The 26185-nt window shown below is 34.8% G+C and overlaps 3 protein-coding genes across 7 annotated transcripts; 2 read left to right on the forward strand and 1 right to left on the reverse strand.

Annotated features, from left to right (window-relative positions):
* Positions 1–647: 647 nt before the first annotated feature.
* On the forward strand, positions 648–5937 carry LOC108996421 (OVARIAN TUMOR DOMAIN-containing deubiquitinating enzyme 11). Of its 3 annotated transcripts, none has more exons than XM_018972312.2 (10): positions 648–820; positions 1655–1856; positions 2103–2176; positions 3304–3358; positions 3481–3555; positions 4089–4162; positions 4269–4317; positions 4635–4719; positions 5453–5509; positions 5628–5937. In XM_018972312.2, exons 2-10 carry the CDS (start codon positions 1689–1691, stop codon positions 5669–5671), a joined length of 681 nt encoding a protein of 226 aa, XP_018827857.1. In that variant the 5' UTR covers positions 648–820; positions 1655–1688; the 3' UTR covers positions 5672–5937. The 3 variants fall into 3 exon arrangements, with proteins under 3 accessions (XP_018827857.1, XP_018827858.1, XP_018827860.1); XM_018972313.2 differs by having other exon boundaries at positions 686–820; positions 1660–1856; XM_018972315.2 differs by having other exon boundaries at positions 688–820; positions 1679–1856.
* A 907-nt stretch (positions 5938–6844) lies between these two features.
* On the forward strand, positions 6845–13611 carry LOC108996350 (zinc finger protein ZPR1-like). Its single transcript, XM_018972205.2, has 16 exons — positions 6845–7143; positions 7620–7664; positions 7751–7791; positions 7931–8012; positions 8655–8699; positions 8955–9011; positions 9575–9634; positions 9719–9846; positions 10273–10540; positions 10620–10686; positions 11086–11156; positions 11247–11336; positions 11493–11601; positions 12255–12346; positions 12583–12688; positions 13300–13611. Exons 1-16 carry the CDS (start codon positions 7003–7005, stop codon positions 13422–13424), a joined length of 1527 nt encoding a protein of 508 aa, XP_018827750.2. The 5' UTR covers positions 6845–7002; the 3' UTR covers positions 13425–13611.
* A 1198-nt stretch (positions 13612–14809) lies between these two features.
* Positions 14810–24248, reverse strand: LOC108996314 (acetyl-coenzyme A synthetase, chloroplastic/glyoxysomal). Of its 3 annotated transcripts, none has more exons than XM_018972145.2 (19): positions 23800–24248; positions 23221–23689; positions 22914–23060; positions 22670–22825; positions 22356–22478; positions 22071–22239; positions 20825–20907; positions 20421–20522; positions 20260–20348; positions 20062–20152; positions 19092–19205; positions 17391–17467; positions 17230–17308; positions 17023–17091; positions 16728–16903; positions 16463–16519; positions 16143–16233; positions 15887–15985; positions 14810–15344 (listed from the first exon to the last, which is right to left on the reverse strand). In XM_018972145.2, the coding sequence occupies exons 2-19, from the start codon at positions 23686–23688 to the stop codon at positions 15159–15161; spliced, it is 2376 nt and encodes a 791-aa protein (XP_018827690.2). In that variant the 5' UTR covers position 23689; positions 23800–24248; the 3' UTR covers positions 14810–15158. The 3 variants fall into 3 exon arrangements, with proteins under 3 accessions (XP_018827690.2, XP_018827691.2, XP_018827692.2); XM_018972146.2 differs by lacking the exon at positions 23800–24248 and having other exon boundaries at positions 23221–23539; positions 23620–23701; XM_018972147.2 differs by lacking the exon at positions 23800–24248 and having other exon boundaries at positions 23221–23485; positions 23620–23634.
* Between the last annotated feature and the right edge of the window lie 1937 nt (positions 24249–26185).

Raw genomic sequence — 26185 nt, forward strand, 5'->3', positions numbered from 1 at the left:
TTTATATTTGACTACATTATTAGCAATGCTCTGACAAAGAGTTATCTAATGATTTTTAATAAAAAATGAGAAATGATTTCACTGACCGCAATTTGCCAATATCCGGTAAGAAAGACGATTTTTCCTTATCTGGCATGAAAAACGGTCCACTTAAAAAGAAAAATTATTCCCATCCATTATTGAATACTCTAAACTTTATATCCTTTAAAAAAAATATCTCTACATCTTATAAAAATCATCTCACACTAAAAATTATAGATAAAAATTAGAATAATATGACATACAATCGTAAAGTACGTAAATATTATATAATTATTTTTAAAAAAAGTGAGATTTATTATTAAAAAATTAATTTTTTTATATGAATTTCGTATTTATTTATTTTTTTAAAATAATTGTGTAATATTTATATACTCACGACTGTAATTATCATTTTTAAAAAAAATTATAATTATGAGAAGTGAAAGTAAAGAATAGTGAATGCATATCCAATAAAAAAAAAAAAAAAAAAACTTGTTTTCATTGTCCACACGAACATGGTTTGATGAAGTCCCTCGTGGTTACGAAATATATCTTAAAATAAAAGGTAATTTAATAAAATATTTTATAAAAATAACATCCTGTAAAAATATCTTCGCTTTAAAATATGTATTATAAGATATGTTGTGAAATATATTATCTATTTATCATTGCTCCGTGGTTATAGGTGGGTGAATTTATCGTTGGAGGGAAGAGAGACCATCCAAGGCTTGGGAAAAAAAAAACAAAGCTTCGACGCCTTCTTTGTTTGGGTTCTTCCTCTCCGTTTCGCATCATCTGGGTAACTCAATAAGTTTTGTTTATCGATCGTATTTTATGATATTGTACATTAATTCCAATCCCAATACTTGGAAGTTTGTTACACCTGTGTTTGATTGCTCAGGAATCAAAGAAAAGAACTGAATCTCGGTCTTCTATTTTTGTGATGGATGTCTGAGTGTTTGGAAACGCAACTAAACTAAGTTACATGATTCTAAAATGCATAGCTGAAGGGACAGCTTTCAAAGGATATATTGCTATTGCTATTCTTTGATTTCCTTACGGATACAATCTCTATTTCCTTATTAATATATATATATATATATATATATATGTATTGTTTGGGGTTCTTTGGTTGACTCCAAGTTTGTTCTTCTCTGTCCAATTACTCTTCTTCGTGGTTTATGTTTAGTTTGGTCTCTGAGAAAGCGACAAGTGAATGATGATAAAACTCTAGTTTGAGCCTCAGTGGAAGAATTTATAACGATCGGTGAAAAAGTAAAGTTCTTGTACTGGATGTCTCTTTTCAGTTTTCAGTTCTCTCATATGTATTCTCAGCAACCAGAATAGAAAATTCACGGCGAAGAAAAAGTATTAATTTTAGATATCCATGTTTTCTTCTGTAACTTTCATTGGTTTTAGCAAATGAGTATTCCTAATATGTTCTGATAAGCGTATGTGTATTTATATATGCGTGCAATGGTTGTTATAATTCCTATGATTGATTTTTTTTTGTGTCCATGCACATATGGTTTCTTGATAGCCTTTTGTCTTATGCATGTAAGTACATCTTTGGGGGTACTCTATACATCAAGTTAGTTCATCATGTTTATTTTTGTTTTGACATGTTTTTTAGGGCAGTATTACCTATCTGTTTCAGTCGAGGTAGTATGAATGAAAGCCACAGCAATGCAAGTGTAAGCTCAAGCTCTAGTCTGAATAGCAGCGTCCAAGATACAGAGGATGACCAAACCATTGCAAGCATCTTAGCGGAAGAAGAGCAATCAAAAGTTGATGGCAGGCTTGGGAAGAGGCTCTCCCATTTGGATTCTATCCCTGTATGCTTCTCACTATAGACTGTACTTTCTTATAACTCCTTCTAGAGCAGAGGAACTTTGATTTCTATTCTTTTTGTCAGTGTTTTTGAGCATATAGTTGATTCACTTATTCAATCTAAATCCTTAATGATAACTCTTTGCAGATGCCTTCTCAATTTAAAACTGTTTAGAAGAATGTATGCCATGTAAATTAAGCCTCTGTGATATTACCTGGCTAACTAAGTACTTGTTGGACTGTGTTGGCAGCATACTCCTCGGGTTAATGGGGAGATTCCTGATGTAAATCATGCAACCTTAGACCATGAGCGGCTGTCTGAAAGGTCTGACTCTATGATGAGATCTATATGTGATTCCTTATTTGGTATTTTGTTAGTTCATTAATTGTACTTGCCAAGAGATAATAGTTAATTTCCACAACTATGTGAGATTTTTCCTGGTCTTTTTTTTTTTTTAAATTTCAATGTGTAGTGTGCATTGTGAGGTTAACTGATTTTATCCGTTTACCAATTACTTAATAATTACCGAGTGTGTTGAAAGCAAGCTTGGTGCTTGCTAAGGTTGTTTCTGAGGTCGCTTCTCCATTAAATGTCAGATGATGGCAGCCTGTCATCTTCTTTTTCTGGGTTTTTCAGATTCTGTGCACTTCAGTTTGCAATCTTTGGCGAGATCTCTTTTACACTATATCTGTGCTTTAGTTGTACCTTTCCTTCCTTTTTCTTTGAACAAATAAGGTGATTCTAGGGAGCCACTAGATAAAGCCTAAAGACTCTTGAGCCACTGGCTGAGGAAAGTTCAATGAGACACTGGCTGTCTACGCTATCAAGCAATTACTCAACTGAAATGATAGGTACTAGATGCTAGCACCCTGTTAAACAAACTTATGGCTTAACAATAAAATTTACTCTGGTAGCCCTTACCTTACCCAATTATATATTCTTATTGAATGATTTTAGTTCCATGGTTCTCTCTTATCATTTTAATCTGTGACTCTATCTTGTCATAAACCTGAACAAGCAGTGTTGAGGAATATGATCAAGTAGTGCTATTTAATTCTCCGCAATAAGCAATTGACAGGGTGAAGTTCTTGTACTGTAGATTGATGATCGAATATGAATGTATTATTAACTTTTAAAAAGGTACTATCAACTATTATTGCATCTTCGCATCTTGCTTCACTTCTGGACCTAGTGCCTTGCAATCTAGGGATGTAGAACCTTGAGGGTGCATTTTCCTTTGGTTATCTTTCCATTAACGTTCTCCGAATCAACACTTTTGCTGTGATTTTTTTGTGGTTATTGAGTGTAAATGCTGGCAAAAGGAAATGTGAACTGGCACGATTGTTGAAGTTTTGACATTACTAATTAATTGTCTGGACTTCTAAAAGGAAATGTGAACTGGCATGTATGTGGTTTGTCTTTGCTTCATAATAATGAATTTTTTTTCATAGGTTGGTCACATATGGGTTAGCTGGACTGCAAATGGAGGGTGATGGTAATTGCCAGGTTCACCGAGTCACTGTTAATTTCTGTTTCTGTCAACTTATTTCTTGCCTGTTTCTTTGTTAGTTAATTTTTTTTTTAATCTTGATATACTAAGTGAAATATTATTTTAAATAATTGGACAGTTTCGAGCTTTAGCGGATCAGTTATTTCGCAATCCGGACTATCACAAGCACGTAAGAAAGCAGGTCATTAAGCAGGTATTGGTGATCCAAATGCACTAATAATGCATATACTTCTTTAGATAATAAACTTAATTAGTTAAGATTTGTTGGATGGTCAGAATTCCTTGGGGAAAATTTTCTGAGGTGGGTGATGTTGACCTGGCATTTTGTCAGTGTTTCGATATGGTACAATCATCCTCAGGTTTGCAAAGTTAAAATATAGGGAGACTGATGCAGGAGCTTTCAAGCAGCCTGCAAAGGATGAGCATGACCATTTTACCTGACCTTCCAACCTAGCTGATTGACTCAGATCAAACCCAACCAGAATTGGGCGGGTTCCACCTGGGTCAGCTGGGTTATATAACTCCAAAGGAGGTTGAATTTATAGGTCGGACCAATCCATACCAACCGAATTGACCCGCTTTAATATAAATACTAACTAAAATTTTTTGTTTAGGGTTGGAATATGATATACTGAATGCTTAGCTTAAATATGAATGTCTATCATATTACTATGAACAGTATTGGAGAGAACTAAATTCTGACATAACCCCCTCCTTTCATTCAAGTTCAAGCATTTCAGAAAATTATATGAAGGTTATGTTCCAATGCCGTACCGAAGCTACCTAAAGAAGATGAAAAAGTAAGACATCTGCAGTGATTCCTGTTGATTCTCTTAAAAAATCAGAGAGCATGTTGTCATCACTTGTGAGTGAATACTAATTTAGTGTCTAAATACTCGTTTCCAGATCAGGTGAGTGGGGAGATCATGTTACTCTACAAGCAGCTGCAGACCGAGTAAGTTCAATCTTTATCAATCCTTTTTGTTACTCATTTCCTCTCAAATCCTCCTGATTTTGGTTGGCAATCTCAATTGCCCCCCCCCCCAAGACATGCTCTCTTGCATTAGATTAGTGAGGTTAAGATGAATCTGTTGCCTACAGTTATTAGGAACAAAATGTGTAAACTCATCTTCACGTTCTATTATTTTATCACTTTACGTCTTTATTTTCACACATTTAAGTGTTTTCCTAGTGGTTTTATTCCTTTCCACTTCCTGATATTCATTAATATCTGTGAGGAATGGTTTCTAACTTATCATGGCATTTCTCTAGTTTGGAGCCAAAATTTGTTTAGTCACTTCATTTCGGGACACTTGCTATATTGAGATCCTTCCCAAAGACAAGAATCCCACCAGAGGTAAAATATGTATAATTATATATATATTGAACTCCCGATGTTTATTTCAGCCACATTTGTTTGTGCGTGCATTATTTACATTACCACTGCGATGTTTGAAGGCTGAATGAGTCCTTTTGTAATTAATTTACTTGTCATGACTTTGAAGTAGGACTTTTCTCCACATATCAAAGTGCCCTCTAAATAAACTACAGAATTACCCCAACCTGAAGTTGTTGCCCAGACATTACCTTAGTCTTTGCATTCTTCCAAAGTCGGTCTGTCTCTAAATAATCATTGAGCCAGGTTTAAACTAACTTGGCTTGTGAGCTATTCTTTAGAAGTTTGGTCTTGCCCTGTTTTGCCATGCTTCCATTTCCAGGGAAGGTCATCACTAATAGTCGTTATACGTCATGTATACTCAAACTATGCCAGCTTGTGTTTTTTAATAAAATTTCCTATTACTTATACATATATAAAAAAAAATTGACCAATAGTCATTATTGCTCACAAAACAAAGCAGTTCAGTAACAAATATTTTTTTAAGGTAAGCATTCCATTATACCTTGTGGTTTTACATTGAAAAGTTTGTTTGGGATTTTAAATCATTCTTAATTTTCGTCATGCATGCAGTATGATTAGATACCTGTTATTATGTTTGATGCTTATAAAAGTTTTCTTCTTTCTCACTTCTTGTGTATTAAGGTTCCTATTTCATTTGATTTCGATTTTGGCTGTCCCTTCTTGTTTCTAGAGCTGTGGCTGAGCTTTTGGAGTGAAGTGCATTATAATTCATTATACGCAAGTGGAGGTGATGAACTCGAACATGGTCTACTAGCATTGCTGCTTTACAATTTCTTTTTCTTCCTCACTCAACCTGACATTTATGTCACAAACAAGTCTGATTCTTTCACTGGATCTATTTACAGATGTTCCAACCAGGGTAGCCAGAAAAAAGTATTGGCTTTTCTAGAGTGGAAACATCGTACTGGCCACCATTTTCTCCATGGAAGCCATTGCATATGAGCATGTAAATATTAGATTTCAGTTTGTTTTGATGTAAATAATGCATTCCAATTTTGATTCTGCAGCTAGCTTTTCAGTTGTTACTGACTGTACTTGATAAGGGGATGGCTGAGTTGTCTGCCATGAAAACTAAAATTACAAAACTCTTAATGTAGCTTCTATATGTTTGGTATTTCTTTTTATTGTTTTTCGGAGGGATTTTACACCTTTGTATTTGACATGTTTTATTTTCGTACAAGTTAATTCTCCTAATATGTATATTTAATTTTGGAAAAAATAACAATTTTCTCTTATCCAAAGGTGAAAGAGAAGGAACTCATTATGGACTGTCCCAATATAACTCCTACGATGTGATACACAAATTTCCACACAAGTAATATACATTGATACCCAAGGGGATAGTTCAAGTTGTGAAGGTATTGGTCTTAGAGTATTACTCTCTTCAAAATTCAAGGTAACAATTTTTTGGAGTCACACTCCTTGGTAAAAAGTTAGCAATTTAACTAGTTTTGTATAAGAAAATTTTTGAGAGTACGGTGTATGAGATCGGAATTTATTTTACATGCGTGAGTCTGAAGGGCTCTATCTTGGAGAGATTTCCCGACATACATTGATCATCAACATTATAATTTTTATAGTTAGTATTTTTGAAATTTGACTGGGGTTTCTTCTCTCTTTAAATTTTATTTTTGTAAGAGTTACGTAAAAGATTTTGCTGTGGAATAATCTTTTTCAAGCTTTTGATCTTTCTCAATCCTTCCTTGTAAAAACTGGGTGAAAGTGATAAATAAATACATTTTTAATCATTGATTTATTGTCACTTTTTAATATAGGGTAAATAATGCTATTGTTTGTAAGTAAATAAAATAATTTTAAATTATTAAAGAGAAATATTTTAATCAAATTTAAAAGAGATAATTTATACAAATTTTAAATAGATAAATTTCATACAAATATTTAAAAAAAGGTAAATCTCATTTTACAAAAATATAAAAAAATTATTTATTATTATTAAAATTTATTTTTTTATAAAAAATTTAACTATTTAAAATTTATATCTAACGTTACTCTTTTCTAAATATATTTCTAAATATATATTACGAACGGTACAGATTACGTCAGTTTTTTAATTGAGAAAGCCCATTTCACTGTTATTTTTCTCGAAATTTCTGGGCCTTTCTTCTACCCCGTATTCGCTTCGCCGCTTCGTATGCTTTCTAAGTTCTTCTGCGGCCGCACTGTGGTAGAGATTCATTAGAGACACATGCAAAGAGGCAGATGGAGAGAGCAGAGATGGAAGCTAACAGAAACAAAGAGCAAATTGTTGATGTGAGGTCCGTTGTCGAAGCTGTTTCCGCCAACGATAACGGTGCCCCTCTTTACCAAGTCGAAAGCCTCTGTATGCGTTGCGGCGAAAACGTACTTTTTCACACCCCCCCATTCTCTCTCTCTATGTCTATGTTTTTTTTTTTGTCGGTGAATTTATTTTTACGTTCGTTCACGTAGTCCCAGTACTTACATCGATTTGTATTTTATCACTTGTGAAAAAAACTTTCATTTTATCACGGAAGTACATATAGTTGCTGAAACTTCGGGGAGAATTTTGATTACAAATAAACGAAGTTACTTGACTTGGTGTCGAATTGTATAAGTTGGAATCAATTGAGTACAATGAGTAAGCAGCTGAATGAGTCATGGAAGGACTTCTATAATCTATCTACATGTAAATAGGAAGGTTTGATGTGTAACTCGATTTTGACTGGAAGAAGCCTGAGCCTGCTGTTATTCGCTCAACTCTTTTATTATTGTTTGTTACCCCAAGTTTAATTGGTTTCATCAATGTTAGATGCCAATCTTGTCAATTGTTCTGACGCAAAATTCTATACTTTGATCAGGGGATAACAAGATTCTTGTTGACTTTAATTCCACATTTTCGAAAGGTGCGTCCCTTGTCGCCCCATTTACATGCTTTGTTATTCTTGTGCTGTTTGTCAAGCTTTAGCTGGTTAACATTACCTCCCTGCAGATCTTGTTGTCAGCCTTTGAATGTCCACATTGTGGTGAGAGGTATGCCAAATTTTTAATCAATTTTAGGTTGTGGGAATTTTAGTTCATACAGTACTCAATTCAATATATTCTTATTTCAAGGGATCTTTTTTTTTTTTTGAGAGGTTTTGTTTGTCACCTATCCTTGTTTATTTCAAAGGAACAATGAAGTTCAGTTTGCTGGTGAGATTCTACCCCGAGGATGTTGCTATCATTTGGAGGTTCCGTCTGGTGACCCAAAGGTTGTGCCAATTGGAATAAAATGATTATCAAGCATCCTCCTTCAGTTTATATTGCGTCTATTTTCAAGTCATGCGTATTCATTGATTCATTTGTTTCAAGAGATATTTTAGGACATACGGTCTTTGCCTCTCAACATTGCATCCTTATTTGATTTGCTTGGCACTACATATACTCTCTGGTGAATCGAGAATGATAAGTGCCAAGCATTTTGTTGAAGCTTTGATCATAAACATCTTGTTTACCCATGCTTATTACTTTTGCCCATTCTTTCTGAATGTTGCAGTCTTTTTCTTAGTGAATGGAATGGTAAACCTTTAACATTTGTTTTTTGCATAACATGCATCAAGTTGTTTTTCTTTCTTTTTTTCCCTACTGAGATAGAACCTTGTTTTCTTCGACTCTGTTGTGCCCAGCCTTGTTTGTATTCACAGCCCATTTCAATTCATCTCAACTCATCTCACTACTATTCACAATCCATCTCAACTCATTTCAACTCATCTTCGAATCCAAACGACACCTAAATGTCCGAGTTCTACTTTTCCCCTTCTTCTTCACTAATGCCACAGTTTTCTTCCCTTAAATTTGAAGAGATGGTTACCTCCCATATGAATAAGTCAAACTGATGTGTTTCTTTGATACAGATGCTTAACCGTCAGGTAGTGAAGTCTGAGTCTGCAACTATTAAGGTACTTTAATATATCATAATTTCATTTTCTCTGTACAAATTAAGTTGTACTGGAATTTTCATTTTCATGGTACACTTTTGTTAGCATTCTTATGCCATATTGAGATATGTGTGCAGTAAATTTTATCTATGTACTTAAACTTAGGATCTTCTAGATTCGGAGATTACAGTAGAATTTCCTGTTATTATTCAGATTCCTGAATTGGAGATTAGAGTAGCATTTCTAAATTTGATCTCTCATTCTTTGTTTGTGCAGATTCCTGAATTGGATTTTGAGATTCCTCCCGAAGCTCAGCGTGGATCTCTGTCAACAGTATCTTCACTAAACTCTTTTATTTTGTTTAATTCCCCTTTATTAGGTTTGTACGTTGCTATAGTTTGTTTATGAATATCTTCTGCTGGCTCTGTGTTTCCCTTTCTTATGAATAGCTCGATTCATAGCGTGGCCTTTCTGTTGCTGCACATATGTAACTCTCTTAGATATGTTCCTATATCATTGATTTTTTGAAGTCAATTATTATTTCTGTGAGGCAGCTTCATTGCCTTTTTTTTTTTTTTGATAAGTGTAGCTTCATTGCCTTTTTTATAAGATATATGTAAGCAAGCTTATAAAAGAAAACCTTTAAGGTGAGGTTGTTTAAAGTCAAATACTTCTTTTTATTTGTTCTCCAGTGAAGTTTTAGTATTCACAGTTGGTGTTTTGATTGGAGGGAAAAATAAAAAATTTTTAAAGGATGTGCTTTCTGATTTTCATTACTAACACTGTTGACACAAAGGCACTACTTCTGATACTTTTTCTACTTCTAACGAATATTCAAGGGTTTTCTTTCCCCCTAATCTCCTTTAAACTACCTACATCTGGTGTAATTATTCTAGGTGGAGGGGATATTACTACGAGCTGCAGATGAGTTGCAGGCCCTTCAAGAAGATCGCAAGGTGCATATTAATTCTGAGATACTTGATATGTGATAGATGTCATATCCCTCCCACTAACTTAATCCTATCTTCCGGGTTATCCAGAAAGTAAATCCTCAGACTGCTGAAGCAATAGACAAGTTTTTGTTAAAACTTAAAGCTTGTGCAACTGGAGATTCACCCTTCACCTTCATCCTGGATGATCCTGCTGGAAACAGCTTCATTGAGAACCCGTAAGGCATAACCTTATGCGATTGAGAAACTTTACTTTTTCTTCGATAAGTAAACATATGACATATTAAAGATGCTAGGGGTGCAACCTGAGTGCACTAGGGTAGATTGCGAAACTTGACTTGCTCTTACATGATAGGGAAACTTTATTTTTCTGCACTGGTTTTCCTTCAATGTTTTTATGCATCTTGTTTTAGGGTTGTCACCACACTGCAAAAAAGAAAAAAAATGAAGATTTTTTTTTTTTTTTTTGTGCGTGTGATTTTTCTTTGGACGAAAGACCGTAAGGAACTTGCACACTTGGCACAAACCTGGGTCTTGGTTTCTTTTCCCTGTTCATATATTTTGAAGCTTCTCTTGTTTTAGGTTAATGAGGATTAGTAATCTACGAACAGATTTACTGCTCTAAAAAATTATCCTATGAACAGGTTTGCTCCATCCACGGACCCATCATTGATTATCAGGTTCTACGAGCGCACTCCAGAGCAGCAAGCATCTCTGGGTTATCTTGTTGACCCTTTACACTTGGAAGATCACCGTGATGGAGCATCAGCAGAGGAAATGGGTGGTGCTTCAGATGAAGTAAGAAGAGAGCCACATGGATCGGTTGGAGCAACAGCTGCTCATAGGGCCATTGCTCACTCTAATAGTGCAGAGATTGTGGAAACTATGTTTAAGTATTCTGCACCAGAAGAGGTAAGGCCATTACTGGGGTTTCAGTAGATCAAACTTTGGCACATATATCTCAGCATCCTTTCCTGCTTTTGTTTGACAGGTTATGACTTTCCCATCAACCTGTGGAGGTTGTGCCTCCAGGTGTGAGACACGGATGTTCGTGACCCGTATCCTCTTTCATTTGACTTCCTTTGAGTTTCATGGCTAATTCTTTTACATAAATCCAATGCCTGTTATCATTTGGAAAGCTGAAACAACCATTCATTGATATTAATAGGCTAGAAAAGAGGACCAGGATGTTAGATTCTATGCAAAAAGGCAAAATAAGGAATCTATATTTAATATTGAAGTCCAAGACTAGAATGTTAGTGCCAACTCAAGGACAGATCAGTAGGGATAACTGGCATGCTCAAAGATGGAAAAATCTGTGAGAGAACTCATGTGTGGAGGCTCTAACAAATCATGCTTGTGGTTCAGTATCACTTCAAATTGACAATTTAAACATTTTTTCTTTGTTCAATTATATCAGGATTGGATATAATTTTTTTGGGCTTAACAATAAACAGACATTCCATACTTCCAAGAAGTAATCGTCATGGCTTCCATTTGTGATGCTTGCGGTTACCGTAGTTCTGAGGTTTGTAGTAATTTGCTAACACTCTCTTTTCTCTTTTCCTGCTTTTATGATACTCTTGCACTTTTACTTACCGAAAAAAGGGTTGTGCAGTTGAAGCCTGGTGGGCGAATTCCTGAAAAAGGGAAGAGAATTTCTGTTACTGTGAATAATGTCAATGATCTAAGCCGTGACATAATAAAGGTTTTCCATTATATTTTGTTGAATTGCACTGTTCCTCACATCTCTTATCTGTAGTACCTGGTATGAGATGTGCGGATTAACGTAGTAGTTATTCTTCCTGACACTCTTGTATGAGGCTACAAACATTGTCTGACAAAATTGACTGCATTGTATCAGTCAGATACAGCAGGTGTGAAGATCCCAGAGCTTGACTTGGAGCTGGCTAGTGGCACTCTGGGGGGAGTTGTTACAACCGTTGAAGGCTTAATTACAAAAATTAGTGAAAGTGAGTAAAAATTTAATCTTGTTTCCTTTATCACTCTGTACTTTCTAGTTATATGCTGAATTTGCCAATTGTGTTCTCCTTCCTCGTCAAATCAATTAAAATGTAGAAAAAATATGTAGATTTATCTCTTATTAATTATAAAAAATATATATATGTAGATTTATTTTATTTAAAAGTATATAAGATTTGACCTAGATAGTTGTCCCATTACCCTGTTTTCATTCAAACCAACATTGTTTATGATTTATAATTATGTTTTGATTTTCAAATTTAAATGCTATTGCACTTATGTTCTTGAGATAAAAACTTATGCAATTGTTCTTCAGGCACACCCTAAGGTGTGCTTCGATGTAAGGCATCCTTAGAATGCCTTGGCGTGCTGAAAAGTTGCAGCTGCGGCACTCATTTTGCATGCCTATAACAAAAAAGGGATTTATGCTGAAATTATTCAAATATCCTAGTGCTATAAGTGAAAACATTGATATTTGAAAACTCGATTGTATATTCTTTACTTGTAAAAAATTTTGTGTAATGTCTTTAAATAGATAAATGTTTGGTCCTCCATCTTGCTTGATTTGTCGTTCGATTTTGTTATGCATTTTCTTTTATTTTGGTGGATATTCTATTTTAACGTTTATTATTTGCATGTGCAGGTCTTGAGAGAGTGCATGGATTTACTTTTGGAGATAGTCTTGATGAATCTAAAAGGAACAAGTGGCAAGAATTCAAGGCGAAGCTAAACAAGGTACCAGAACATTGATTGGGCAATCAATTCCATTTAGGAAATAATCATGTAGTCTTGGAAGTTTTTGAAATTCTCTGATAAATAACCACGCACATGATTCAAAGTAAGGCACATCACAACCCTTTGTTTTTAATGTGCTCGTTAATTGTTGGCTTGGCTTTTGAATCTTTGATGAATGGTGGCAACTCTGTTTTGACCTTATTGTCTCACGAATGCAACCCTCTACTATTTTGCAGCTTCTGAGTTTGGAAGAGCCTTGGACCTTAATACTAGATGATGCTTTAGCAAATTCTTTTGTTGCACCAGTGACGGAAGATATAAAAGATGACCTGCAGTTGGCATGTAAGTTTTGGTTTCTGATCAAACTACTGTATATTTTTGTATGTGCTTTGTTTTTTTAATAAACTGTATACATATATGATAAGATGTATTTTTTATATTATCAATATATAAGATGTGGTGATATATACGAACGAGCTAACAAGTCGACTCATGCAGGATACTAGCTCAATCACGAACATTATCCGAGTCGAGCAAGTGTTATACTTATTTTTCACTAATGGCTAATTTTGTTATTGAAGCAAGCCAGATTTAAGTTTAACCAGCTTGAATTCGAGCCGATTGTTGAGTAGTAGTAGCCTTGTTCATTTTTGGTCCTACTGGTCCTGTCTTTTGTAGTTTGTACTTGTTTTTCCTTTGTCTTCTCCAATATATTTTAGTATACATAGGCCTCGTGGATTAAGTTTACACTGCCCTAATTTAAGGGTGGCAGTGGGGTAGGGTGTGGAACTAGGGCCTAGGGGCCTTTTTTGCCTCCTCTGTTAACTTATAGACAATAGATGTATTCCTTCTAGTTATGCGTTAGATTTTTTATCCAATCCTCTATTGCACTATACATATTTTTTGGTTTTTTCTTTCCCCTGGTATGATGTTATTTAATGGCTTGTCTCCAGTTGAGGAGTATGAGAGGTCGTGGGAGCAGAACGAGGAATTGGGTCTGAACGATATTGATACGTCTTCAGCCGATGCTGCATATAACTCGACTGATACGAAAATGGGGGAAAAATCAGAAGTGTAGACAATTTTGTTTTCATCATATTCCCTCTTGTTTTGAAGGGAAAGCAAAATGGAACTTTGGTCTTAAGTGAAGTCTTGAATTGCAATTGTTGTACACAATTTGGGTATTATTAAATCGTGCGCCAGTTTGGTTGAAACTTGGAACAGTTCCATTAGATACAAAAGCTGAAAGTAACAGATTCCTAGTACATTTGCATAGGAGAAAGTAGGAGATCCTGATGATCCCAGATGTTCTTAACTTCAAGCATTGAAAAATTGATGTCTCGAGTCTCACTTCACAAGTGACATTATAGATCCCGTGCTTGCTACTCGCGTCACAACATCTTGGTCTGTGCTGTAAAGGTCACAAGTTCATTGAACTGCCGCCAATAATGTGTTTTGTGCCAACAAGATATAAAGCTCCGGCTGTAAACATTTGTGGGCCTTCCTTTCGCTAAACGTTATGGCCTCAGCAAGAACCTTTGATCCTTTTTTGTACGAATTGCAATACCAGTGTAGCTTGCAAGCTTTCAACTTTGTATCACAAAGGTCTTCGGCCGTGAACGCCTAACATCGGTCACTCCAAAAACATTTTGGAGACGCAGAACGAGGGTTAAGAGGACCCTTAGGGAGGTGAAGTGATTTTTCGGCAATATGCAAGAATTGATAACTCGTTTGCTTTCAAGTATTTAATCTATAAATTGACTACTCGTCGGGTAATTTGAATTCGGCTTGCATTCAAATTTTTAATTAAATAAGATTGGTCATAAGCATAAAATAATAATCGATTATTAAACAATACAATTTGTATAAATTGTGATACAAGTTAAAAATTGTAATACACAGATATTAATGAAAATATGTTATCTACATGTTAATATTATATGCATACAATATATTAGATATGGAATATCAGTACATGTGAAAAACTCGTACATTAAAATATGGGAAATTTATAAAAGTTATTAATAAAAAATAAATACAAATTGTATATTGTATTAGTATAATTTATTTAATTTATATTTATTATCTCATTTACATATGATATAAAGATTTTTATTTATTTTCTAAAATGAGAAGACAAGAAATTAAAAAAAAAAAACTCGAGTCAAGTTGAGTCAGGGTGGGTTTGGATGTTGAAGTGAGTTGAGTTGAGTTGAGATGATAAAATATTGTTAGAATATTATTGTTTATTATTATTATTATTATTATTTTAGGATTTGAAAAAGTTAAATTGTTTATTATATTTTATATTGGGATTTGAAAAAGTTGTAATGATGAGTTGAGATGAACTCAACTTCCAAACGAAGCCTCAAGCTTGGTTAATAACTCAAACTCAATTACAACTAGAGCTTTGAGCTGAGTTGGGGCTGAATTTTCAACAAATCAATTCAAGCTCAAGCTGAATTTTCGAGTCCCCAACTCTTGTATGAGCCTGAACTCAACTCTTATTTTGGAATATTCAAGCTTAACTCAAACATCATCGACTCATCCAAATTTGACTCGAATACAACCCTATTTACCAAAAAAAGGAAGAGAAGACAAGCAAGAACGGTGTGCATCCATGTCAATAAAAACAGAAGTACCCAATAATCCAACCCAGTAAATAGCACTGATAAATTAGTGTCCCACATGTTCCCAAGAAGTTATGGAATTCTTTCTTCTATTGCTCAAATTAGCTATTATTAGTGCGAGCCTATAACGGGACTGAATATTGTGCTGATGGAAGTACCTCGCATAATGCAGTTGAGGAACTTTAGCGATCAGCAAGTTCAATTAGCTGTTCCACCACATTTGGATCTGCAAGCGTGCTAGTGTCTCCAAGCTCATCTAACTGCCTGGCAGCAATTTTTCTCAGGATCCTCCTCATTATTTTTCCGCTCCTCGTTTTTGGAAGGCCAGGTGCCCAATGGATTTTGTCAGGTGCAGCAAAGGCTCCTATCTGAAAAATTGAACAGGTATTAAACATCAGAATGCAAGCCCTCTCTTAGGTGGCTGTCATAACTCAGGTTTAATCAATGATCATCACAGTTGATTGTCTTGCTAAGAACTCAGTACCAAGTAACTATTTTGGGCAGGGTAATACATCCGGTAACTAATACTAATTATTGGAGACATGACTTTGACCAGTAACCATGAAATGGGGTGAAAGTATTGGAAGCATAAAGTCCCAGTCAATAGATGATAACCTGGCCAGGAAAGAGCTTCAATATTTTTTTTTAACAGGCATGAGCTTCAATATTTTACCACAGTAAGGTATGAACTACCAGTTTTTGATGAAAAATAAGTAGAGGCATTATGCTTTGTAAACAAATAGCCGTGTTCTTTCATTAGATCTAGGCATTGAGAGAATTCAGCCAGGTAAACCAAAAGGGATTTTCCAAAATTCGGTAACACCATATAGGGATGATTGCACCAATTAGGTAAGTGTGTTTGAAAACTTTTACATCATACGAAACAAAGTTCATTGGGCTAGATACAGACCTGGCTCCGGACTGCGAGTATGAGGCTTTTCCGGAGTTCCTCGCTGTAATCAACGCCATCCACTAGAGTCACAAATGCATAAATACCCTGTCCTTTAACCTACAGCAACAAGGATAGTAATTGGTTCAGATATACTTGGTACTAGCATCTGCACCTGTAACCAACATTTAAGTTGTGAAATGCACCAATCAAGCTGCCTCTCTTCCTCTCTCTCTCAAACCTACGACCACCAACACACTCAAGCACAGAGGCATACCTCATGCTCCACACCGACCACAGCAGCTTCTGCACATTGGGGATGAGAGACTAGAGCAGATTCCACTTCTGCTGTGCCAATGCGATGTCCACTGCACGTGTTTTCAAACTATCAGACAGGCAGTTTAAAGAGCTAGCATGGTTTTCTTCCTAACAACAGAAAGCTCGATATTTGGGATCAAAAGATGCATATTTGACTGAAAATGTGTCAAAATCAATTAATTATAATCCCGCATGTGCATATATGACACAAAAATTTCACATGCTTCTCCAAAATATGAAGGGGATTCAAGAGGAAAACTTATCAAATCCAAAAGATACCTAACATTGATAACATCATCAACTCTTCCAGTAAGCCAGTGGTATCCATCCTTGTCCCTGAAACATATATGTTTTTTTTTTTTATCAGTTGTCCCTGAAACAAATATGTAGATAGCTTAACATGATCATCTCAACTTATTTGCATGTCTTATGCCTTCCTTTACAGATTGACCCAAACCAAGATAATAGATCAAGATCCTCAAAACGGAACATTTTATCATGCAGACACTGATAAAATGACAAATAAGTGATCGTAATAACTTACCTGCTGCAGCCATCACCACTGAAATAATAGCCAGGGAATGGCTTGAAGTATGTTGTCTCGTATCTTTCATGATCACCATAAAGTGTACGGAACGCCCCTGGCCATGAGCTTTTCACACATAGGTACCCATTGCACTCACCTTCAATCTCAACACCCTTCTCATCTACTATGACAGGCTGAAATTCCAACCAACGAGACAATGATGGAAAAGCAAAAATTAATAAAAAAAAAAAGAAAAAAGAGTAAACTTATATGTTAGATGATAGCATCCATATATAAGTTTTGCATGAAAAACCTGAACCCCAAAGAAAGGAAAAGTAGCAGAACCAGGCTTCTGAGGCCAAGCACCAGGCAATGGAGTAATCTGCCAGGTGAAAACAAAATACATTTTAAACACAAAGGATGGCAACATTAGCTCGCCCATATCAACAGATATTACTGCCAGAAAAAATGCTCAATGCCTGCCACAAAATAAGACTTAAAAGAAAGGAATCTAAAATACCATGAAGCCACCAGTTTCAGTTTGCCACCATGTGTCAGATATAGGGCACCTTGAATCTCCAACTACATTGAAAAACCACCTGAGAGAGTGGAAAGTCTTTTAATTGTTTTTGTACTAAGAAAAGTATTTTGGAATCATAAAAATAAGACAGTGCTGATGACCTCCATGCACTTGGATTAATAGGCTCGCCCACGCTTCCAAGAACCCGCAAGGATTTCCTTGAGTACCGGGTAACATACTGCAAAATTGAAATGGTTCACATTACTACTTGAGTTATAAAATTTTAACAGCACCAGAACTTGTGACTCTCTCTCTCTCTCTCTCTCTCTCTCTCTCTCTCTCTACAGCAAGGAGTTTCGAGGTATTATAACTAACATTTACCATATATAATTATATTTAAAATTATCCTCCCTCTGTCAATTTAAATCAAGCATGACTACTCATAAAAAGGTAAATCTTCCTAAACTATGTTTAAGAGCATCTTCATTGGCTTGGCCAAATGAGAAGGTTGGCTAAAATTTGCATTGATGTAAAAAACATCCCACATTGAATTGGGCAAATCTAAAATAATTTAGATTTTTGCTACAGTGGTTGGCCAAAGATAAAGAACTATAATTAATTCACCAAACATTAAAATGCTAATTTCTCACTCCAAGCAAAAATATTATTTGGTTTGTAATTAAGAAATTTAGATAGGATTTTAGATGAGTTTAATCAAATATTTTTTGTTATTAGCATTAAATGACTTTTGAAAATATGATTATTTTAATATTAATTTAATTAGAATATAATTATTATTAACATTTAATTGGTAGAGCTACAAAATGTGATAAAAATAAATTAAATAAAAAAATTATTAAATTAATAATATTTTATTATTATATAGAGAGTGAATGAATAATCCAATGTGGGGATTGAATTTAAATGGAATAAGCAAATGTAAAAAAGTGTGATATTGGCTAAATTTTGAAGATAGATTTGGCCAAGCCAATGAGGATGCTCTAAATTTGTACTAGAGGCGGCACGATTAATCACAATCTACTTTTCTTTAAAAAAGAAAGGTAAATGTAATGTAAGAAATTGAAGATTTATTAGTTTTCACTTTTAGAAACTGGAGATGTATTTCGGTACATCCCAAAAGAAAAGCAAGACATTTAAGTTGGAAAGGAGGGAGGATGATTCAATTGTTCATTTCACCACATCTAAATCCAAAATATAAACAAGTGCAAAATAAAGCCTAAAAAATGTCTAAAAAGGTTATTGGGAGAAAAATTATGTACCGTGAATCATTTTACAAAGAAATATGAACCTTACTATAGCTGTCATCATTCTTTCCTGATTACTCAATAAGACTGACAGATTACATACACTTACTAAAAGGCTATAAAACTTGCTTCCAAGAAATTTAGGATTCTTAATGTGAAAGAATGTAGAAAGAGGAAGTTTGACTGCTAGTAAGCTATCAATCATTAAAGATGTATATTAAAAAATTAATTACAAAAATCAGACTCAGAATTGACTCTTGGGCCAATGCCACAGCAAATGACAGAAATTCTTAAAATTAACATATGACCCTGACTCCTGAAATTAAAGAACTTAATGGAAGTAAAAGCGGCAACATCTAAAAAAGACATAAAATGACCCTCAAATTCATCCAAAATTATGACGAGGGTATCTAGCAGGCTAGATTTTGTTCAGTCTTTTGAGCATGTTTCTGCTTCTCTATTACATCAGAAACTTTGAACGTAGATAAAGCAAAATGACAAAGGATAATTTTGAAGCAACATGTAACCGGGAAAAGGCATTCTGAGCTGTAGCCCATTTTCAACTAGATTTTGTGTAAGGTGAGAAATATAGCTTACTTCATCACCATCACGCATGAGGGACCGCACCAACGTGGGCGCGGTGTAGAATATTGTGACCTTGTATTTGTCAACAATGTCCCAACAGCGGCCAGAATCAGGATAATTAGGAACCTGCAGGTAATACAGACAATTTGCTATTAAATTACAAAACTGATATTATGTATGACCTCTCCTAGTATTTCACGATGTGTGGACTCTTATACTAAATAGTCGAAGATAATATATATATATATAAATATTGAGATTTTTTTCATTATATGGTTCCGTTTAAAATTTTGCACTTCAACCTCATCAAGGTGTCTTACACAAGCCAAAATAACATCATGAATGCACCCAAAGCATAGCCCATCAAAACATGGTGTTAGACTATCAAGCCTATAGCTCATAAGGCTCTTAGGTATCTTCCACTCACCAATACAAACTATTGGTGTCTGAGTCTCAAATCGAACTGTGTTATTCGCGATGTGTGACACTTAGGCCCCGTTTGGATAGTGAAAGTGTTTCATCCCATCTCATCATTACAAATTTTTCAAATTTTCACACAAAATATAATAAACAATTCAACTTTTTCAAATCTCAAAACAATAATAATATTAAAAAATAATATTCTAACAATATTTTATTCAACTTTCAACTTTTAACTTTTATCTCAAGTCATCTCATCTCAACCCACTATCCAAATGGTACCTTAAGTCTCATAAAATAGTGTTGCATAATGAGCCAAAGTGTCCTAAAAAATTACATCAATTCACAGATCCGTAGATGCCATATCAGGGAAAAAATATATTAAGAGATCAAATAACACAGAACTTAAGTTTAGATGCCAAACACATTTGATTTATGTGCCAAGTTGTTAAATTCCCAAGTTCCTGGCCCATACTGAAAGCAAAGGTTGATTTATATGCATCCATTTCATGTACTTTCTAAATTCTTAATCTGTTTCACAATCTTGAAGGTCATTTCATACCCCTTCATACAAAACAACAGATGCGCCATTTAGAAGTGGTCCATAAGTGACATAGCTGTGTCCAGTAATCCAACCACAGTCAGCTGTACACCTGAAATCGCAAACATATGTTGAGACAAAGCAAATATTAGAACTATACAGATCTTCCAAGTGAGGGACTTGTTAGAGATACAAAGGATGAGCAGATTTCAAGGATACCAGTAGACATCAGATGGTTTGTAGTCAAATGCATACTTGAATGTTGTTGCAGTATACACCATATATCCTCCAGTTGTATGAAGAACACCCTTCACAAACTTGTATTAGAACAAACAATCCGGAAAAGGACATGTCTTTATTAAACCATGTAACATAACTACCTTTGGCTTTCCAGTGCTCCCACTAGTATAGAGCAGAAAAAGTGGATCCTCTGAGTCAACCCACTCCACCTCACAAGTAGTTGGATATTTAGGAACAACATCCTGAAACAACATTACAAATCATCAACAAACCCAAAATAATTTCTTACATTTGCAATCATAATCAATTGAAAAGGCAAATGCCACAACTACCTGCATCTATTGAGAAACATAGTATAAATTTGGATACGAAACCTCTTAATATTAAGCGCAGGCATGAAGTTAAAATAAACTTAGACATACCATTCTCTCTACTCTGTAGGCATATCACAAATGCAATGATACAAGATAGGGAATACAGCATAAACATTGTGAGTCACATACTTGATGAAAAATTGTATTCAAGAAGAGTTGTGAAAACCAACCTGCCACCATATATCTCTTCCGTCTTTCCAATTAGTACTTTCTCTGTTCATTGCGGAATGGTTTTCATAGGTTAAGCTCACATCTGCCATAACAAGGAAACACATATGTCCTCATGGAGAAAAGCAGATTGAGAGATCCTGGTAGAGAAGTTTCAATAAACAGGGAAGCAATTCTGGCATCCCAGGTGGGTTTCAGTCTTTAAGAGCAATCCAAACCCAAAGCCGTGGCTAAAATAGCTACTTTAACTTACCTCAACCAGGGAATGCGGAACTGAATGGAGACCAGAGGGGCCATGGCCCCCCGGCCTCCAAACAAAATTAAACAAAAAAAATCATTTGGCTCCAAATAAAAATTGAAAAATATTTTTTACTCTACCAGAAATTTGAAAAACCTCTTGAAGTTTCTCAAAAATATGAAAATTCTTTTCTAATTCCATCTATATTCTCAAGTCTCCACAAAAATATGAAAGAAAGTTTGTCTGTACTTTTAAAAATTTTGCCTCCAAAATCTACAAGAGAAAAAATATATAAATATACACTTTAAAAAACTCAAAATTCACACCTACAAATTTTTAAAATTTGAAGATATGAGTTTTAAAAACCCAAAATTTTGGCTTCTAAATCATGAATATTTGCGTGTAAAGATTTTTCTTTTAATACTCAAAAATCTTATATTTTTTCCAAGGTTAAAAAGGTGTCTTTTTTTCACCTTAGCACTTCTTATTCCTATACCCTCCCCGAAGTCTCTTCAATAGGTTTATTTTCTCCTCCACAAAAATAAATCCATAAACATGAATTATGATGTGATTTTCTCCTTTTATTCAAATTGAAAATCTTAATCTTAATACGACCAATCATCAAGTTTGATAAAAAAAAAAAATTGTACTTGGCCCCCCAAAGCCAAATTTCTAGCTTCACCACTGAACCCGGGCAATAATAAACCTTTGCCATATGTTGTCCTTGTATCACATGGTATTCCATTTTTATAAAATTCCATGGTCACAACTTATAAAGATCAAACAAACTCAACATATTACTGAATTTAAGAATTATGGGGAAAAAATAACATGTGGAAAGGAATAGTAGCTCCATATCGTGTGGGAGCTCAGGTTAATTTATGCCAATCAAGTGATTCAATTGAGACACAAATCTTGATTAACAATGTGTATGACCCTTTTTATTCAGATGCATGTTCCTGAAGATTAACCAACTTTGTGTTAAAATCACAAAGCAATTATTTTCCCACCTACAGAGACATTATTTCGAGCTGCTTCAATGAGGGCAGCATCAACTATATCTTTGAGGTGGATAACCTTCGAGCCCCTTTTGACAGCATTGCAAGTAATCACAACCTTTGGTTTGCAGTCCACGATTCTCTGGGCAAGAGATTCTGCAGAAAATCCAGCAAATACAACCTGAAGAATAAACAGTTGTCAGAGATTTTTTTATGCACAAAATTGAGAAAAATGTTATCAAATTAGAAAAAGGAAAAGGTGAAGTTTGAAGTGGAAGCCGTGATGTTATTTAGTACCGAGTGAACAGCACCAATGCGAGCACATGCGAGCATTGCAATGGGAAGTTCCATGAACATTGGCAAATAAATCACGACGGCATCACCCTTTTTGACACCAATATCTTTCAAGTAGTTTGCAAGCTGCGGAAGAAATGAGATATAATTTATATACCAAACTTCTTTAGCAATTACGCCAATCAGAGACTAAAGACATATATTATTATTTTATATATATGTTCAGTGCTCTCTCCCTCGTTTACTTTTTCCTTGGGGTTTATATATGCGAGTGCGGGAGGGTTTGTGCGAGCGTATAAGGGATTTTAAAGATTGACCTGACAAACTTTTTGGAGAAGCTGGGTGTATGTTAAAGTGCCATCACAACCAGGTTCGTTTCCTTCCCAGTAAAGGGCAATTTTGTCCCCAAGTCCAGCTTCAACATTTTTATCCAAGCAATTGTAGCATATGTTGGTGACACCGCCCTTGAACCACTGAAAGAAAATGACAGATCAAAGACTGGCATAAAGCTAGAAACTATTAAAAGAGAAGGGAAGAATAAATCGCAAAGTAAAATAAGACCTCAATTTTGATATTGCCTTTCCTGACGTCGAGGTTCTCAGAGAAGACTTGTTGGCCCCATTTCTCTTTCCAATAGAATTCAGATGATGCGATATCGGACCAAAATCCAGCAGGGTCCTCGATCGATCTTTTATACATCTCCAAATACTGACAACATAAAAAGAAATGAATGCATATATATATATATATATATATATATATATAATACAGCTGAATGTTAACAGAAGGGGAAAAAAAGGAGACTAGATCAGAGGAAAAAGAAGATAATGAATAATGTAGGGAGAAAGAAAGAGAGTAAGCGGGGTACCTTCTCGGGGGAAGAAACGAGTGCCTGTCCAGAGAATTTTTCACTGGGAAAGACAAGATCATTCTCTTCAGAAGCGAGGGATTCGCCCAAAATGACAGCGTTCAAACGAGAAATGTTTCCGGCTCCGGACGGCAGAATTTTCATCGATTCAACGTGACGCAGGTGATGGGACGTCTTGAGAATTTTGCGAGGAGACGAGTCCATTACCACGCTTCCACAACCGCCACCACAACCCAATCTCCCGATTCTACCGCCGGTGTCAAATCTGGACGACCAACAACCAACTTTATAAGCTGTTGTCTTGCTCGGCAGAGGAGGACTAAGAGGACAAGTACTGAATTTAGAAGAGGAGAATAATGGGGGTTGGTTAAACGAGGAATATACGGAGAAATCGGGTACCGGAGGAGGAGGAGGACGAGCAGCCACAATCAAGACGTTATTATGGAACAAATTAGAGAGAGGGACCATCCTGTTGTTTGACCAGCCCACAATATATTATTACACAAAGTTTTCAAGAATAGATAATAATATATATTATATCTTATATATTATAATTATTTTACAAATAAAAAAACCAACCTTGATTGGGCTTCAGATATCCGGCAGCCTGTCTTGACTACAAAATAGGGATCCTTTCTTCAAACAAATTATACACGATGACGATTACAGAAGTCAGACTTTTCCGGAAGCAAACGAATCACGATGACGATTTCCAATAATAATTAATTATTTCATTTGAATAATAATAATAATAATAAAGTATAAGAAGAGTATTAAGTAGGGTTTGAAGATCGAAGGAGAGGAAGATGAGAATTGGGAGTAGGATAGCTAGACTCGAGCAGAGTATTAAAACTTCAGTATCCTCAAGCTCGTGGTGGCTGCTGGGTAGATTAACTAGAACATACGCGATTCGTTTTAGATGTATAATCAATAATTTCCTGTTCAGAACTACGAAATACGAATACCGAATATCCGATGCGCGGGCTCTGCGTTCGGAGCTCTATCTCAAGTTCTTTGAATGAAGAGCCCCACATTCCCTTTTTGTTTTTATAGCCAAGTGGACATGCATTTATATTTTATAGTAGAGTAGTGCCCCGAGGAATTCTTAAGGCCATTTGCCTCCATTTTTCATATATTTTTTTAGAATAATATTAGAGAGAAATTATTATAACAGTACATATTATATATTCATTATATAGTTACTTTTAGTTAATTATTTTCAACATTTACTTAGAGAAATATATGGTCTACACGATGTCATATCATGTATATAAAATAGATATTTTTAATAGTGAATTCTATCTATATTTTTTTTAATATATTCTTAAAAAATTAAAAATAAAATTTATAATATTATTGACAAATATTTTTTAATCGCTAAATTAAAAAACAAAAACAAATAAAAATATATATATATTGGACTACTTCTCGGTGGCTCAACCATTTTTTTTATATTAATTAATCAGTTACTTGCCTAGAATTTAACGTCTTTATTTATTATAGGAAGGATCATGCTACAGCCCCGTTGGACTCCCGCTGGCCTTAGCATTGGCTTATCAAATCCAAATTTTAGCTAAAATTTAAAGTTTTAGCTATAGCATTTATATTTAGCTAGAAGAATTTATATTGGATTAGTTATTAGATTAGTTAAAATAATAATATAATATTATTTTTTTATTTTTTTTTTCATATTTTGCAATTACACTAAATATATGTTAATTAATAATTTAATTTGATACTTAAATTATTATTTCCTAACAAATTTATTTCTTCAACCTATTATTTTTCATCTATAAAAAATATAGAAGTTCCAATTATCATATATAGAAGAACCTGAAATTATTAAACTAATAAGAGAAATGTGAAGTAAAAAAAACAACAACCAACAAGGTTGTCATGGCAGAGTCCAAACTCAGTCCAAAACATGACCATATTATGCATCTTCATAATACTACATCGGTGGAGTATGTGTGTCCTTCTATGCTAAAACATAACCATACACAAGCCATACACAAGCCATACACAAACCAAAAAATTAATTTAGTGCAAATACAAAAAAGTCCCAACCAAATTTAGCAACACAGTCCCAAACTAAGTACAAATACAAAATAGGCCCATACAAAAGAGTCCAACAAATAAATACCAACACAGTCCCATTGAAGTCCAACAACACAGTCCCATTCAAGTCAGAAATTACCAACAGTCCACAAATTACTAACAAAGATAATATCTACAGTCCACGAATTTAGTTGCTACCCAGCCACATATTTATCCAGCCCACATGTAGCTGGGCAGCCACTAAATTCTCAAAAAACATTAGTTCTATAAATATTAGAAGTTAAATATCTACATAATAAGGTGTCGAAGGAGAGTTAAATCTACCTCCGGAATGGGATTTCGAATCCTCAAAAATTGCTAGTTGAATATTACGAAAATATTCAACTTACATGGCATTCATGCCACGTAGATCTAACATCATCATCTTGCCTTCAAATTTCTTCTTCTCTAGTTCAAACTTATTCTCCTTTAATTCAAATATTTTCTCACTTTTTTGGTCTGCCTTCAACGCAGCATTTCTCCGCTCTTCCATGGTCATGGCTTTATCCTCGGTCATTTTAGCTAATGAAATGCTGATCTCAAACTCTTTGCCTTCCATCGACTTCCGTTTCTTCTCCATTTCTTTCTCAGTTTTTTTGCCTAGAGGTCTCTCCGCAAAAACCTCCATGTTCTCCTCCATCGTATCAATAACAGCTTCACCTTGTGGCCTTCTCCTCGTCCCAAGGGTGGAGATGTGTTGTTGCCATTTTGGTTGGTGTCTCAAAAGACACCAACAGTGCTCCATTGTAAAGTTACTCTTCTCCATCTCTTTATACAAAATTTTTGCATTCTCAATCTACAAATACATAGGAATATTGTTAGTTCATAAATCAGTCATACATGTTTGTGAAAATTAAAGGAAAATATT

The sequence above is a fragment of the Juglans regia genome, chromosome 1, assembly GCF_001411555.2.
Source record: "Juglans regia cultivar Chandler chromosome 1, Walnut 2.0, whole genome shotgun sequence".
In the NCBI taxonomy this organism is placed as follows: Eukaryota; Viridiplantae; Streptophyta; class Magnoliopsida; order Fagales; family Juglandaceae; genus Juglans; species Juglans regia.

Bases quoted from the DNA above. Each gene is read 5' to 3' on its own strand.
- LOC108996314 (XM_018972145.2), bottom strand. From the start codon at position 23,688: ATGGTCCCTCTCTCTAATTTGTTCCATAATAACGTCTTGATTGTGGCT. The intron at 17,092-17,229 runs GTATTTTAGATT...TTCACCTGGCAG, and splicing joins CTGAAACTGGTGGCTTCATG to ATTACTCCATTGCCTGGTGC. The intron at 16,904-17,022 runs GTTTTTCATGCA...TTGGAATTTCAG, and splicing joins TTCCTTTCTTTGGGGTTCAG to CCTGTCATAGTAGATGAGAA.
- LOC108996421 (XM_018972312.2), top strand. From the start codon at position 1,689: ATGAATGAAAGCCACAGCAATGCAAGTGTAAGCTCAAGCTCTAGTCTG. The intron at 2,177-3,303 runs GTCTGACTCTAT...TTTTTTTCATAG, and splicing joins CATGAGCGGCTGTCTGAAAG to GTTGGTCACATATGGGTTAG. The intron at 4,163-4,268 runs GTAAGACATCTG...ACTCGTTTCCAG, and splicing joins TACCTAAAGAAGATGAAAAA to ATCAGGTGAGTGGGGAGATC.
- LOC108996350 (XM_018972205.2), top strand. From the start codon at position 7,003: ATGGAGAGAGCAGAGATGGAAGCTAACAGAAACAAAGAGCAAATTGTT. The intron at 9,847-10,272 runs GTAAGGCATAAC...TCCTATGAACAG, and splicing joins AACAGCTTCATTGAGAACCC to GTTTGCTCCATCCACGGACC. The intron at 11,157-11,246 runs GTTTGTAGTAAT...AGGGTTGTGCAG, and splicing joins GCGGTTACCGTAGTTCTGAG to TTGAAGCCTGGTGGGCGAAT.